Source organism: Sciurus carolinensis, chromosome 6, assembly GCF_902686445.1.
Source record: "Sciurus carolinensis chromosome 6, mSciCar1.2, whole genome shotgun sequence".
NCBI classification, from domain to species: domain Eukaryota; kingdom Metazoa; phylum Chordata; class Mammalia; order Rodentia; family Sciuridae; genus Sciurus; species Sciurus carolinensis.
This window is the reverse complement of record NC_062218.1, coordinates 79,020,568-79,034,167: the sequence shown is the minus strand read 5'-3', so window position 1 is coordinate 79,034,167 and position 13,600 is coordinate 79,020,568. Positions and strand designations below refer to the sequence as shown.

The 13,600-nt window shown below is 33.3% G+C and overlaps 1 protein-coding gene across 2 annotated transcripts in view; it reads left to right on the top strand.

Annotated features, from left to right (window-relative positions):
- Kiaa0825 (KIAA0825 ortholog) overlaps window positions 1-13,600 on the top strand; it is a 413,039-nt gene that overhangs the window by 121,559 nt on the left and 277,880 nt on the right. For both annotated transcript variants that reach the window (XM_047556135.1, XM_047556136.1), the window contains 4 exons: window positions 7,180-7,274; window positions 10,246-10,473; window positions 11,668-11,933; window positions 13,196-13,346. In XM_047556135.1, coding sequence (XP_047412091.1) covers window positions 7,180-7,274; window positions 10,246-10,473; window positions 11,668-11,933; window positions 13,196-13,346 — 740 coding nt within the window. The remainder of the gene's footprint in view (window positions 1-7,179; window positions 7,275-10,245; window positions 10,474-11,667; window positions 11,934-13,195; window positions 13,347-13,600) is intronic.

Genomic DNA, 13,600 nt, shown 5'->3' with positions numbered 1-13,600 from the left:
AAAATTATATATTTGCTACAAAGCAAATATATAATTACACTATAATATACTGTCTTACCCCAAATTTTGTCATGATAAAGCAGTATGGCAGACAACAGCAACTTCAATATCACATTAATAATAGTGTACTATACAAACACACTTGTGAATTATCAAAAACAGCATGTAGAAGGAATTTTGAATGGCAGGTATAAGAAATGATGGGGGAAAAATAGGAGTACTTTGGATTAGACAAAGGGGAATGAAGGAAGGGAGGGGGGAGTGGGAATAGGAAAGATAGTAGAGTGAATCAGACATTACTATCCTATGTGCATATATGATTACACAACCAAAGTAATTCTACATCATGTATAACCAGAAGAATGAGAAGTTATACTCCATATATGTATAATATATCAAAATATATTATACTATCATGTATAACTAATAAGAACAAATAAAAAATACTTAAAAAGAAATGACAGGACTAGAACACCCTCTTATGAGATGTATTTTCTTCAATGTTTAAATTTGTAGTTTTTGTAATAAAGCCAAGATTGATTTAATCTGACACAACTTTAGGGAAATGCTTCTCTGAGAAGAATGATCTTAAGGGAAATTGTCAAGAAATATCTCAAATATTTTATCCAGTGTATTCAAGTTAATCAGTTCTTATCAAAGGCATTGGTTTCTTAAATCAGGAAGAACATTACTGATGGTTAATGATTTGCTTAAAAATCTTTTGTCAGAGAGAATGAGAAAAAAAGAGAACAAGTCATTTGGTTTTTTGTGTATTTGTTTTGTTTGGAGCATATTTTGTTAACTTGGAAAAAGCTTCCTACCATGGCTATGTAACTTAAAAAATTTGATGAAATAAAGATTTTTTCTTCATTTTTCAGATGTTTTACAAACATACTTAACAGGTATATTTAGCATCACATAGAGAAAATACAAGATGATTAACCAAATATTTTACTTCCTGGTTTGATATTTACTTTAATATTGTAGACATAGCCACAATGGCAGCTCTCCTAGTAATTAGAATGTGAACAAGAGTTTTTGTAGATACAAAAGAAATATTTTCAGAGAAAGAAATTTAGTCATTATATGTATTTGCTTTTATTTGGTCATGATTTGATGGCTAATTTCATCATTTTAGAGAACAATAGGACATTATTTGACTGTTATGGTGCCTTATTGCATTTCGTTTAGGTGATGGTATTTTATGGACTGGCTTGGGGTTTGATTTATGGGGCATTTCTAATGTTCCTTCAGAATAAAGTTGTTCTTTGGGCAGTTCCTCAATTTTTCCAAAGGTGGCATCTGAGATTTATCTAAACCAGGAGGTTTCTTGGTCCTCATTTTTCTTTAGCCCCAGCAATGACAAAGCGCAATGGCTGCTTCAATTGGATGTAAGAAGAACACTTAGGGTTTGTCTCAGAAGAATCAAAGATTTCAGATCTTCTGAAAGATTGTTTGTACTCTTAGGGGGTCTTAAGAGGGGTCAAATGGCTTCTAAGAGTTCCTTAGCTAGATGGTTAAGGGATTGTATTAGGGAGGCGTATGTAGTTAAGGTAAAGAGGCTCCTAGGGTTTGTAAAGCTCATTACTCTAGGACTTTAGCTGTTTCTTGGGCAGAGAGGTCGAAGGCTTCCACATTGGAAATTTGCAAGGTGGCCACCTGGGCTTCTCTTCATACTTTTTCATGGTATTATCTCTTGGATGTAGTCTCTTCTACAGATTCAGCTTTTGGTGGGAGGTTGCTTGTGAGCCAGAAAAGAACAGTGAAGAAAAGAAAGACTTGTAGTTCCCACTTAGAGCTGCCAACAAGGCAAGTTGCTTTGTAGTGCACACAATGGGAACCTAAGAAGACCAATTTGGGTGTGAAAGTGGATGTCACAGGGAAGTACTGCCAACCTGCACTCTCTATGAAAGAAAGAGGCAGTGTGGAAACTAACCAGCAGTGTAAAATGAACCACAGAGAACTCTGTAGGGGAAGCTGTTGAGCAGCTGGCACTCTTGTGACCCTCTGCTCTCTTCTGAGGTTCTTAATCTAGGCATGCTCTTAAAGAAACCATGTTGATCGCATGCAAATAACTGATGAGTCCAAAAATGGACTATCCTCTCTAGACAATAACAAGTGTATAGAATTTTAAATATGTTTTAAAATATATACTATAATTCCCCATGTGTTCACAGAGCTCATAAAGTTTTATACTGCCAAAATTTAAAATTGACCATTTTGAATTCCAAAGAAATACAAAAATGCCACAATTTATTAAAATCATGAGAGATCTTATTCTGTGGATTCAGTGTTATTAGTCCTGCCCCAAAATAATCCCTTTTGCTTTTCTGTAAAAGATTAAGCTTTAAAAATATTTTTAAATGTTTTTTGGGGAATATATTTTAAAAGTTATTATAATTACTTGATTATTCATTTTTTTCTCTCACTCTAAAATTGTGCACCGAGAAGGGAAATCTTGGAAAGCTTATCTTTTTTTCTTACTCATCTTGAAAATAGGCAGATGGTTTATATAAACATCTGAGCACATTACATTTAGTGAATAAACATAATGTATTTGGGAGTGAAATGATAAATACAAGATAATTAACTTTTTCCTAAAACTTAAACTATAGCTACACAATGGCAGATAGTTATTTCAAAAAAGAGAACTGCAAAGTGTATACTTGAAACTAGTGTCATTTCGCTGGATAAGTACCTTTTAGTAACTAACTATAGAAAGGATCCCTGAAAGTATAGTCTTGACAAGTACCTTTTAAATAAACTAGTTTTATGAGCTATCTCTAGAAAAGTAAAGTGACATTAGGAATCTAAGCGTTTTCCCTTCATGTCAATAACAACATGATCTTTATTATTTAGTCTTATTTAAAAATGGTTGTTGAATAGAACTAAATGCATATTGTAAAACTTTTGAACAGGACTAAAGGGTAAATGGTGGAGTTTATGTCTTTTCCACTTGGCTTGCCTAGTTTGCCTTTTCAGAGGCAACTACTTAATATCTCCAGGTTTTAATGACAAAACTTTACCATACTGTGCAAATGTGCTTTTAGCAATTCAGAAAACCTAGAGACAACTAATTCTTTCTAACAGCTGTATAGTTTTCCACTGGTCTATGTATCATAATTTAATGAGCTGTTCATTAATGAATATTTAGAGTTTTTTCTTTATTGACTACCACAAATAATGACAAATCAAATTTCCTTGAACTATGTCTTACATGTACAGAAGTATCTGAAGGATAAACTTCTGAAGTGAAAATGTCAAGCAAAAAGTTATGGTCATAAAGAGGATGAAAAGATAGGCAACAAACTAAAAAAATTTGTAAAACATATGAAAAAGAACTTGTTTTCAAAATATGCAAAGAACTCTTAAAATCCACCAAGAAAACATATAACACATTTTAAAAACGCATAAAATATCTTAATAGACAACTCAACAGAAGATATATAGATGGTAAATAAAAGTCGGAAAAGATACTCAGTATCACATGTCATTAGGGAAATGCAAATAAAAACATGATACCCCTGTACACCTATTAGAATGACTATTATCCAAAATGCTAACATCACCAAATTCTGACAAGGATGTGGAGTGACAAGAACTCTCACTCATTGCTGTTAGAAATGCAATATTGTACTGCCTCTTTGTAAGACAATTTGGCAGTATCTTACAAAGCTAAACATAGCATTACCATATGATCTAGCAATTGCACTCCTAGGTATTTATCCAAATGATATGAAAACTTAACGTCCACACAAAAACCTGCATACAAATGTTTGTAGCAGTTTTATTCATAATTGCCCAAACTTGGAAGCAACTAAGAAATTCTTCAATAGGTAAATAGATTAAAAAAAAAACTGTGGTATGTCAATACAATGGAATATTATTAATCAATAAAAAGAAATAAGATGTCAAGTCATGAGAAGACATGTATGAAACTTAAACATGTATTGTTAAGTTAAAAAAAGTCAATCTGAAAAGGCTCTATGCTATTCAATTCCAACTATGCGACATGCAAAAAGCAAAACTGTAGAGATGGGGTAGAAGGTCAAAGGGGTAGAAGGGAGTTTGTAGAGGGAAAAATGGGTGTCAGGGGTAGAAGAGAGGAGAGGAGAGATACAGAGGTAATGCAGAGGGTATTCTTAGAGCAGTGAAATTATTCCATGTGATACAGTAATGGTGGCTACCTGACACTGTGTTTGGCAAGACCCATAGAATTGCACCACACAAAGAGTAAATCCTAATGTAAACAAAGTTTAGTTAGTAATAATATTTCAGTATTGGTTTCTTAGCTTAGTTGTAACAAATGTACTACATCATTGCCAGATGTTAACAATAAGAGAAACTGAGCACATGAAAACTTCTTGTATATTCTGCTCAAGTTTCCTATAAATCTGAAATTTATCTAAAAAATAAAGTCGATTTTTAAATGAATATTTTGAGGACAATTACTAAATCAGTTTGTTAGACCTATTTTTACTTTTAATATATTTTGTAGTGCAGAATTATTTTATGACTTTTGCCGTTTGTGTCCTAAGCCTTCTTTTTAAAAAATATTCCCTATTTTGTTTTAGTAGGCTTATGTTTTTATTTTTCTTTATTTAAAAATCTGTGAGTAATCTGGATTTTGGTTCAGTGTTAGAACTGATCTTATTTATAACACCATCTTCTTGAAATTATCAAATAATAACCATAAGAAAAAGTGTTTTAGGAAAGGTACTGGGGTCTAAATTAGAACGCAGTATATTCCATGCTTGTATAATTATGTCAAAATGGATTCTACTGTCATGTGTAACTAGAAAGAACCAATAAAAAGAAAAGAAAGAAAAAGCATTTTAGGTTAAATGGTATAACACTGTTTGAGTTAAAACCTTCTCTATGCTATGATGTGTCTTGGGAAATGGAATGGCATTCATGAATAAGCTTTATAGGAGGACCTGAGAGTCCCAAAAGTGTGTGTGTGCACTCATGACACATGTATGCACATGTACCTGCCATCACAGTGTATCTTTGTATGGAGTGTTCTGTAACTTTAAGTAAATTCTCAGAAGTGTTTACAAATCCAAAAACAATTAGAAAATATTAGAATTGGGGAAAACTTTTCCTCAGAATAGATGAGCTCTCATGAAATTCCCCAAAAGGGTTATTGTGTTAGTTGGCTTTGTATCACTAAAATAAAATACCTGAGTAATCAAGTTATAAGGAGGACAGGTTTATTTTGGCTCACAGAGGTTTCAGTCCGAGGTTTCATGACCCTGTTGCCTTTGGGCCGGTGGCAGCACAGTACATCACCATGGGGAGTGTGTGGTGGAGGAGGCTACTCACTTCATAACACCTGGGAAGCAAACAGAGAGGAGGAGGCTGGGATCCTAAAAGCCCCTTCAAGGATACACTCCAACTCACCTAACTTCCTTCCACTAGGCCCCCTCTTAAAGATGTCATCACCTCACAATGGTACCACAGGTTAGGGTCCAAGCCTTAACAGATGGGCTTTGGGGAACTCATCCGAACCATAGCTGTGCTGTTGTTGCCTACCAAATAGAATATTTACCTTCAGTGCACCTGGTGTGGATGAATACTGAAACTAACTTTAACATCAGAACAAAATGGTTGTATTTCTGTTAACTGGATCCCTTTCCTTTTTACCTCTCCTTCCCTTCCTTCCTTTTTTTCTTTATTATTATTATTTTCATTGCTGGGAATTGAACCTCAGGTCTCTCACATCTAGACAAAGGCTCAATCATTGAGCTACATCTGCAGCTGTGAATTGTATTCCTTAGATATCATTCACAAATAAGTTCATTGAAACCACATTTGGGGAAAAACACTCATCTACTAGATGACTCTATTGGTCATAATCCCTACCAACAAAATAAGCTAAATTTTGAAATTTGCTTTGCCCAGGGAATATGAAGAAACTGATTTTTAAACTTTCTGGTAAATTAGAAAAAAGAAAAATTATATTGTAGTATATAATTTATCATTATGTACTCAGTCTAAGCAACAAAAATTAAATTATTCATATTGATTCAAATTATCATTAATGTAACCTTAATGGAAAAAAATGGGAAGATTTCTTTTTGGAGTGTTTATTCATTACATTTTTGTAGGTCTTTTTTTCCCCCATGGAAAATACTTCCTTAATTACAAAAAAATAAAAGTTGAGGATATATTTCCATTTAAGGATTATTTCTTGTCTTCTCCAGTGTTTGTGCTTTTCAAATTAATCATTAATATAGTTTTTAAGGGTATATTTTTTCTGATAAGTTCATGTTCATGTATTTTTTTTTCTTTGTTTTAAATTAGCATGCTATGGCACACTACCTTTTTTTTTTTTTTCTTTTGTTTCAGTACTGAGAATTGAACCTAGAAACACTTTACACTGAGTTACATCCCCAACCCTTTTTAATTTAATTTAATTTTTTTTATTTGGAAAGATCTGCTGATTAGTTGACCTCTAATTTACCATTCTCCTCCCTCAGCCTCTTGAGTAACTGGGATTACAGGTGTGGGCCACCATGCCTGGTGTACCTCCCAGTTTTTAAATATTGTACCTTAGAATTTAACTTTTTATTTTAATTTTTTTTAGAATTTGACTTTTTAAATGGACAGGGAATTATGTTTATTTTCAAGTCTTAATTTATCCTATGTTGTCAACATGAAGGTGAACTAGTGACAAAAGCATCTTTTTTTTTGCAGACTATATATGCATATGTATCAAATATAAATATAACTAGCATATACATTTCTTCAACTTGTATATGAAAAGGACTCTATATTATCTTGATCCTGTCCTTACTAACATGGTAGTATCTTGTTGACTATATTCCTTATATATTGATATGTATGTTTGCTTAATATGTATGTATGTATGTATGATGGATAAAGTTTTTTCACATAATTTTAATTTGACTCTCTTAATTACATCTAGTATTTTTGTTGTTTTGTTTTATCTTGTTTTTTGGTACCAGAGATTGAACCCAGGAGTGCTTTACCATTGAGCTATATCCCTGCCACCACCTCCTCCTTTTTTTTTTGAGACAGGGTCTTACTACTTATCTGAAACTTACCTCAAACTTCAGATCCTCTGGCCTCAGCCTTCCTACTCACATATGCCATCACTTCTGGTGTTCTTTTCAAATGTTTGCTTTTTTGTCTGTTTTCTTTCCTATTGCTTAGGAATTGTGGAGAAATCCAATAGAGAAATTATAATAGAAAAACCTAAAATAAATAAAACCAGTATTCCTTCAGAGCAATTGCTACCAGGAAAAGAGGTAAGAAACTTTTTAGTCATACATAATATTATCATCCTATGTCTGTGATTCCATTATGAATCTAAACATCTTTTGAATTTTACTCTTTACAACTACAAAGGAATTTCTGATTGAAAGTTGATTTGTAAGTTTTTGACAAAAACCAATTGAGTAGGGCTACTGTTCTTTTGCACAATCTGTTCCATGGGGAAGTAGGGGGATGGAAGTCAAGAGATCTTTGTTCCCATCCTGACTCAAGGTCTGCATTTCGAGAATATGAGCTGTAAATAATTGTTGAAAGGTGAGAAAATGCAGATTAAAAAAGGAAAGGAAATAACAATTCGATCTGGTCACTTATGTTTGTGCACACAACCTATGCTTGTTTATTCTCAATATCCATTATCATTCTCCTTCTGCTCTTGTTTTTTGTAGAGAATTACATCTGCCAGATTCCTTTGCTTTCAGAAACTAGGAAAGCAGAGAGAACGTCTGGCCAATTAAAGGCATCAATAGAAGATTGGAGTGTGGTATTAGCAGAAAACCAGTGTGCCTCACCCCCTCACTTTCCCTTCCTCTCTCAGGACCTCTGGCAGTGGCATTGACTCCTTTAGCTCCTCCCTTGACCCTACTCCTACCAAGCAGCCCTCCCTGTACATGATTCAGGTTACACAAAGCAGTTCTGCCTTGGGTTTAGCTTCCACTGGCAGTCCAGGATCTAGTTTACTGTAGCACCATCCTCTTTCTTTGTTCCTCCAGTCCTAGTGTTGGTTGTGGCTTCCTCCTCTATTAATATCTGTTGTGCTTCCTCCTCTATTAATATCTGTTGTGCTTCACAGCCCACATTTGGCTACTCAAATCTTACATCATCTAGATAACCAATACCCTACATTAAATTCTTTCTTTTGAAATACCTTGAGTGTTTTCTGTTTCCTCAATGACTCCTGATTTATATACAAGGTAAATATTTCAGAAAGCAAAAGAATGGATTTTTTTTAAACAATGTCAACCTAGAAGGCAAGGGAAATAATGACAATTCAAAGTTATACATTATGCCTTAACCAAAAATCAAAATTAGTACTAAGAAATTAATATTAGCAAAAGCTAGGGATTCAGCAGATACCTAATTTGTGCACAGAAAAGGATGCCACATGATAATTCTCATCCCCCCTGGATCAATTGTTAAATGTTTTTGTTCTAACTGGAATTGGGATGAGGCCAAATACCATGTGAGAAGAGTAGAGATAGCAAATGATCTTCCGTGAAAATAAATAGACTTTTAGAAGGTTTCAGTAACTAAATGTTTCTGTTTTCTTTTTAATAGTGACTATTAATGTGCTTTTTCCCCCCTAAATTTTGATGAGAAAATTTAAATGAACTGACATAGTATAGTCACTTACAAATAATCATGGGAAAAGATAATCACCACTGCATCCAAAAAATGGGGGAAAATGTCACTATAGCAGCAACAATTAATGGCCATTTTTAGCAGAACATATTTCATTAAATGAATTAATGAATGATTTCAGTGAATAGATATGCCCTAATGGGGAAACAAAAATTACAGCTTTAATTGTTTCTTTTCATTTTAATGGAGATGGGTTCCTTTTTACATTTTTATCTTAAATGTATCCCAAGAAATTACTGTCATTGCAGAGGGATACACCATTCTACTTCTGAAGTTTTACTTATAAGAAAGGAAATTCTACACACTTAGTAGAGTCATCTATTAATTAATTTTATGCAAACATAAGAGTAGAGTGACATATTTCAGGCCTATGATGTTAAAGATCCAAATAAACTTTAGACTGACAAGTTCAGTTACATAATCAGTATAGTGAGAATAAGACCCCATTTTTCTGATTATAGACATGGAATCATAGAATTTTAGCTCTAGAAAATGAATCACCTTTATTATTTTGTACTGTATATATAAAATCATTGAATTAATGCTGAATGGGGCATACATACAAGAAAATTAAGCTAATAATCATAATTTCAGACTGAAAGAGACCATAGGTATAATCAAATTCACCTCTTTTATTTTTCTAACAAGGAACCTGAGATCAAGAAAGATAAGTAGTTCAGTCAGGGATATACAGCCCAGGGTCTTCTAAAGTTGGAGTAGATAACATGTTACCATAAACAAGGTTACATTAAAATAAGGAGAGTTTAATTCTAAGCGCAGGTTCAGCCTGCTAGTCATAATGCTGTTAGTACTTTAAAGAATGTTAGGGTACTTGGGGGAAATATACATTCATAAATATATTGCCATATGAGACACAGACCAAAAGAAAAAAGACAATACAGTCCCCACAACCCCTCTGCTCCTCTCCCACACAGAGCAATGCAGATCATTTTAGTTCTTCATTTCCTGAAACAAATATAGCAGTGCCTACCACTAAATAAAATTAAAGAGACTAAATAAAATTTTAAGCCTGTGAAAATTTAGAAAGGTGCAGTAGTAGTTTTTCTCTGAAAAATTTATTTCTTTTTACTATTTTTTTGGCTTGTCTGGATTTCGGAGATTAAAAAAGAAATCAAAGATTGAATATTAAATATTGTTTTATGTTGCAATACTTGTTAACAATAAACTATAAGAGACTGTAAAAATCTAATTAAACTTTATTAAATATATTGAATTTAAAGGTGGTTTTGTGTGATAAATTGTAAGCATAGTTTTCAGTTCTCGTAAAGATGGTTTTATTGAACTATATTTAAGAGATTAAATTTTGAAAAAAGATTTTGATTAAATCCACTGATGAATTAAAATGAAATAAGAGTATATTACTATGTGAAAGAATGTACATGTTTTCTGTATATTGCTATATTCACTAGGTAATATTTTTCAGGTTGTAAGAATGGCTTGTGCAGTATATCAAAGAATACCTATATTCAATATGTTGAACGAAAGTTATCATGTTATATCTATAACAATAGAAATATTTGTTTCTAAATTAAGATTAATATGACTTTAAATCAATTTATATTTCAGGTCACTTTACTAGATTTTGGCTGGAGGAATGCATTTAAAGTAGTGTCTCTTCCCATAGCACATTGTATAAAAATTGCAGTTGAAGATTTTTCCACAAAAATTCTCCAACAGGAACAGAATGAAAAGTCTTCAGCTGTGAGCTATGCTATGAACCTTGTAAATGTCCAGCAAGTTTGGCAAGATAGTCACTTGTTTCCTGAGGAGGAACAACCAAAGAAAATTGCAAAGGCAAGTATCAAATAAATTCCTTTTAAACTGCTGACAGGTATAATGGGATTTCTTTTCTTTCTTTCTTTTTTAATACAAGGCATTGCAACAGGAAACTTTAGATCAAATGGTGGCATTTCTTGTCAAGCTCTTGATACTTGACCCAATACCAGTTGTCTTCTCTGCTGTCTAGGGGACACTGCTACCTAAACCACTTACACCTCTTGATAGCTTTTTTGCTCCCTTGGTCTGAGGCAACCTAAAAGGAGCCTCTGTGACACCAGGGGAAACTGGGAAAACTTCCTGTTTTGGTTATATCCTTGAAGAACTCCAGGAGAAATTTAGGAGGTTAAAGGAGATATTGTCTGTCTATTCTTGGTTTGGGCAATTTTAAACTCTTTCTTTACACCTTATACCATTAGCATCAGACTTACTTCTTTGCCTGTGCTTTGAAAGTCATTGAACATTCTGAGAAAATAGGAAGTAGATAAATACAGTTACTTGGTGTTATTAGGTCCACAATGAGTTCAGCAGCCTATGTTGTGGATATTTTTAAGAGTCCCTGATTGTGGTCTCATTCTGCTACTGTCACCTTGAGGTTCCAGAACTTTCCCTAGGGAGTTCTACTGGCTGATTTGATGTGGAGGTAAGCTTTGCCTTCCCACCCACCATAGTTCCCTCTTCCATTAGAGTATATACATAATATATATTGAAAAGCCAGACATCACTTCTGAAAGTTGACTCTTTAACTGTAAGAAGATGCAACATGAGATAGCTTCTGTTTCTTCTAGATTATTTAAATTAAACTGATATTTGTATGTTATGTTTAATAAGATCATCTGTAGAAATTTAGAGAAAGAAAATTAGGGTAAGTTCAAAAATATTGTAAACATTAATATTAAGGGTACATATTTTCTAACTTTTATTAACTCCAAATAAAGGTATTGTCATGTAAAACTAGTTCTTGAGTTTTTTATAATGTCTGGTAAGCACGATGTTTGAAGGTTTATATATAGAGAAGCATCATTTTGGTATTTCCTTATTTGACATGAAACATTAACTTTCTACAACTGAGAAATTGATTATTATAAAGCTGTGTCATTATATTTATGTTTGATGCCAAATTCATTACTTAGGAATTTGGCTCCACTGTACATAAATTACACGGTGCTGTCAGAATACAAATAACTCAGCGCCACATTTATTTCTCCCTAGTTTTGTTCTGACATCATGGAAAAACTTGACACCATGCTTCCACTGGCTCTGGCATGCAGAGATGATTCTTTTCAGGAAATTAGAGCAAACTTGGTGGAGGCCTGTTGCAAAGTGGCAACAGCTGTCCTGGCAAGACTGCAAGAGCGAGGCAAGGAGGTTCCTTCCAAAGCACCCCTGAAAAACCTGCACATACTCCTCTCCACAGCAGTGTACATCTTCCAGCATTTCATGCACTATGATAATTTGATGGAAGAAACTACTAAGAAGTGAGTGTCAAATCAAGTTAATGACTATGCTTAAAGAAACATGTAAACTTTAGATATCACAGGAGTGAGAAAATTGACAAGGAGAATTATTATTTTCATTTTTCTTGACTAGGAAATGTCAAAAAGGTGAAATGTATTAAACTAGGTACATAGACAGTAAGAAAGTTCATCTCTATACAGACATACTCCAAAGAGAACATTGTTATGACATAATTAAATGTACCCCTTCCATTTTGTAAGGCACATTATACCATCCACACTGTTTTTTGTCCACGTTTGTATTTATTTGTAAAATATTCACTTGTCTCTTATTTCTAAGTTGATGAGCTGTAAGGAGCTGCTGTAGAAAATAAATGCATCTTAATCTGTTCTAGTGACCAGTGTAAACATATTGCAGGACATCTATTTAGTAATAAACTATTTGTAATATTTAAAGACAAAACATCTACCAATCTTGATTCTCATGTATTAGGAGTCTAAAATATGATGTTTTTCATAGAGATAAAAATTACCACAGGTATTATCACATGGTCTTTCTGGTTACACTTGTACAGAACTTAGCACAACACCTTGTAAAGGGAACATATGAACTTATCAGTTCAGTAGGACCCCAAGAATCTATTTGATATTCTTTATTCAGCCCTCACAGTCTCATAGTTATGAAAGAAAGCAGTGTACTCTAAATAGCTAAAGATAAATGATATTTCTTTAATTCTCATAAATAGTCAGATGTTGCAATTCATACTTGAATTTATAAACAAAATATGCCAGAAACACTTCATTTCTGTAGGATATTTTTAAACAGTTTATGAGATAACTGACATCTACAAAATTACAATTTTTTTTAAATAAAAAGAGTGTTTTTGTGGGACGTGTGATAGCTTTCTAAAAGTTGGTTCTGACAAGTGTATGTTGTTCTCTAGTAGTAATGATAACCTAATGCCTAAATAATACACTGATTTCTAATAATAGGCTTACAAAGAATATTTTTTGTTTTGAATGATGTATTGACAGTGCAGTTTATCTCAAGTTGAAGTGCATATTTGTAGAACAACAGATGTACGTTTTCAAAGGACTTGCAAAACAAAGACAGGCTTTTTTTTTCTTTTTGGAAAGTGAATGTGGATGCAGACTTACTTCAGCATTAGGAGGAAATGAATGATTGATATCTAATAATCAAAACCACTTGTAGTGCTGGAGATTGTTGCCTCCTACTGCACAGGTCTTAAATCTCTGCCTCTTTGATCATTCCCTCTGAACAGACCCATATTCCTGGTGCCTGTCCAACGATATCAGGAATTCATCAACACTCTACAGTTTCAGGTTACGGACTACTGCGTCAGAGTTTGTGCTACAAGCATTTTACAGGATGCTGAGAGCCACCACTGGGATGACTACAAAGCTTTTTATGAGGTGTGAAGTTAAGTTTACTATCCCTTCCTTTTTACACAAATATGTTTTACTGCCTACCTGCTTTCTGGCTAATTAGAAACATGAGTTTGGCATTACTAACACATGAAGGCTGTTAAGATAATATTTTTTAAATATTGAATTTGTACTTAGCAAAAACACTGTTTTTAAAAACCTGAAATAAATTAGACATCAGAACTCTCCTTCTGCTTAAAAGTAAAAATAACTTAATTTGAGCTGCAATGTTGCAGTGCTAT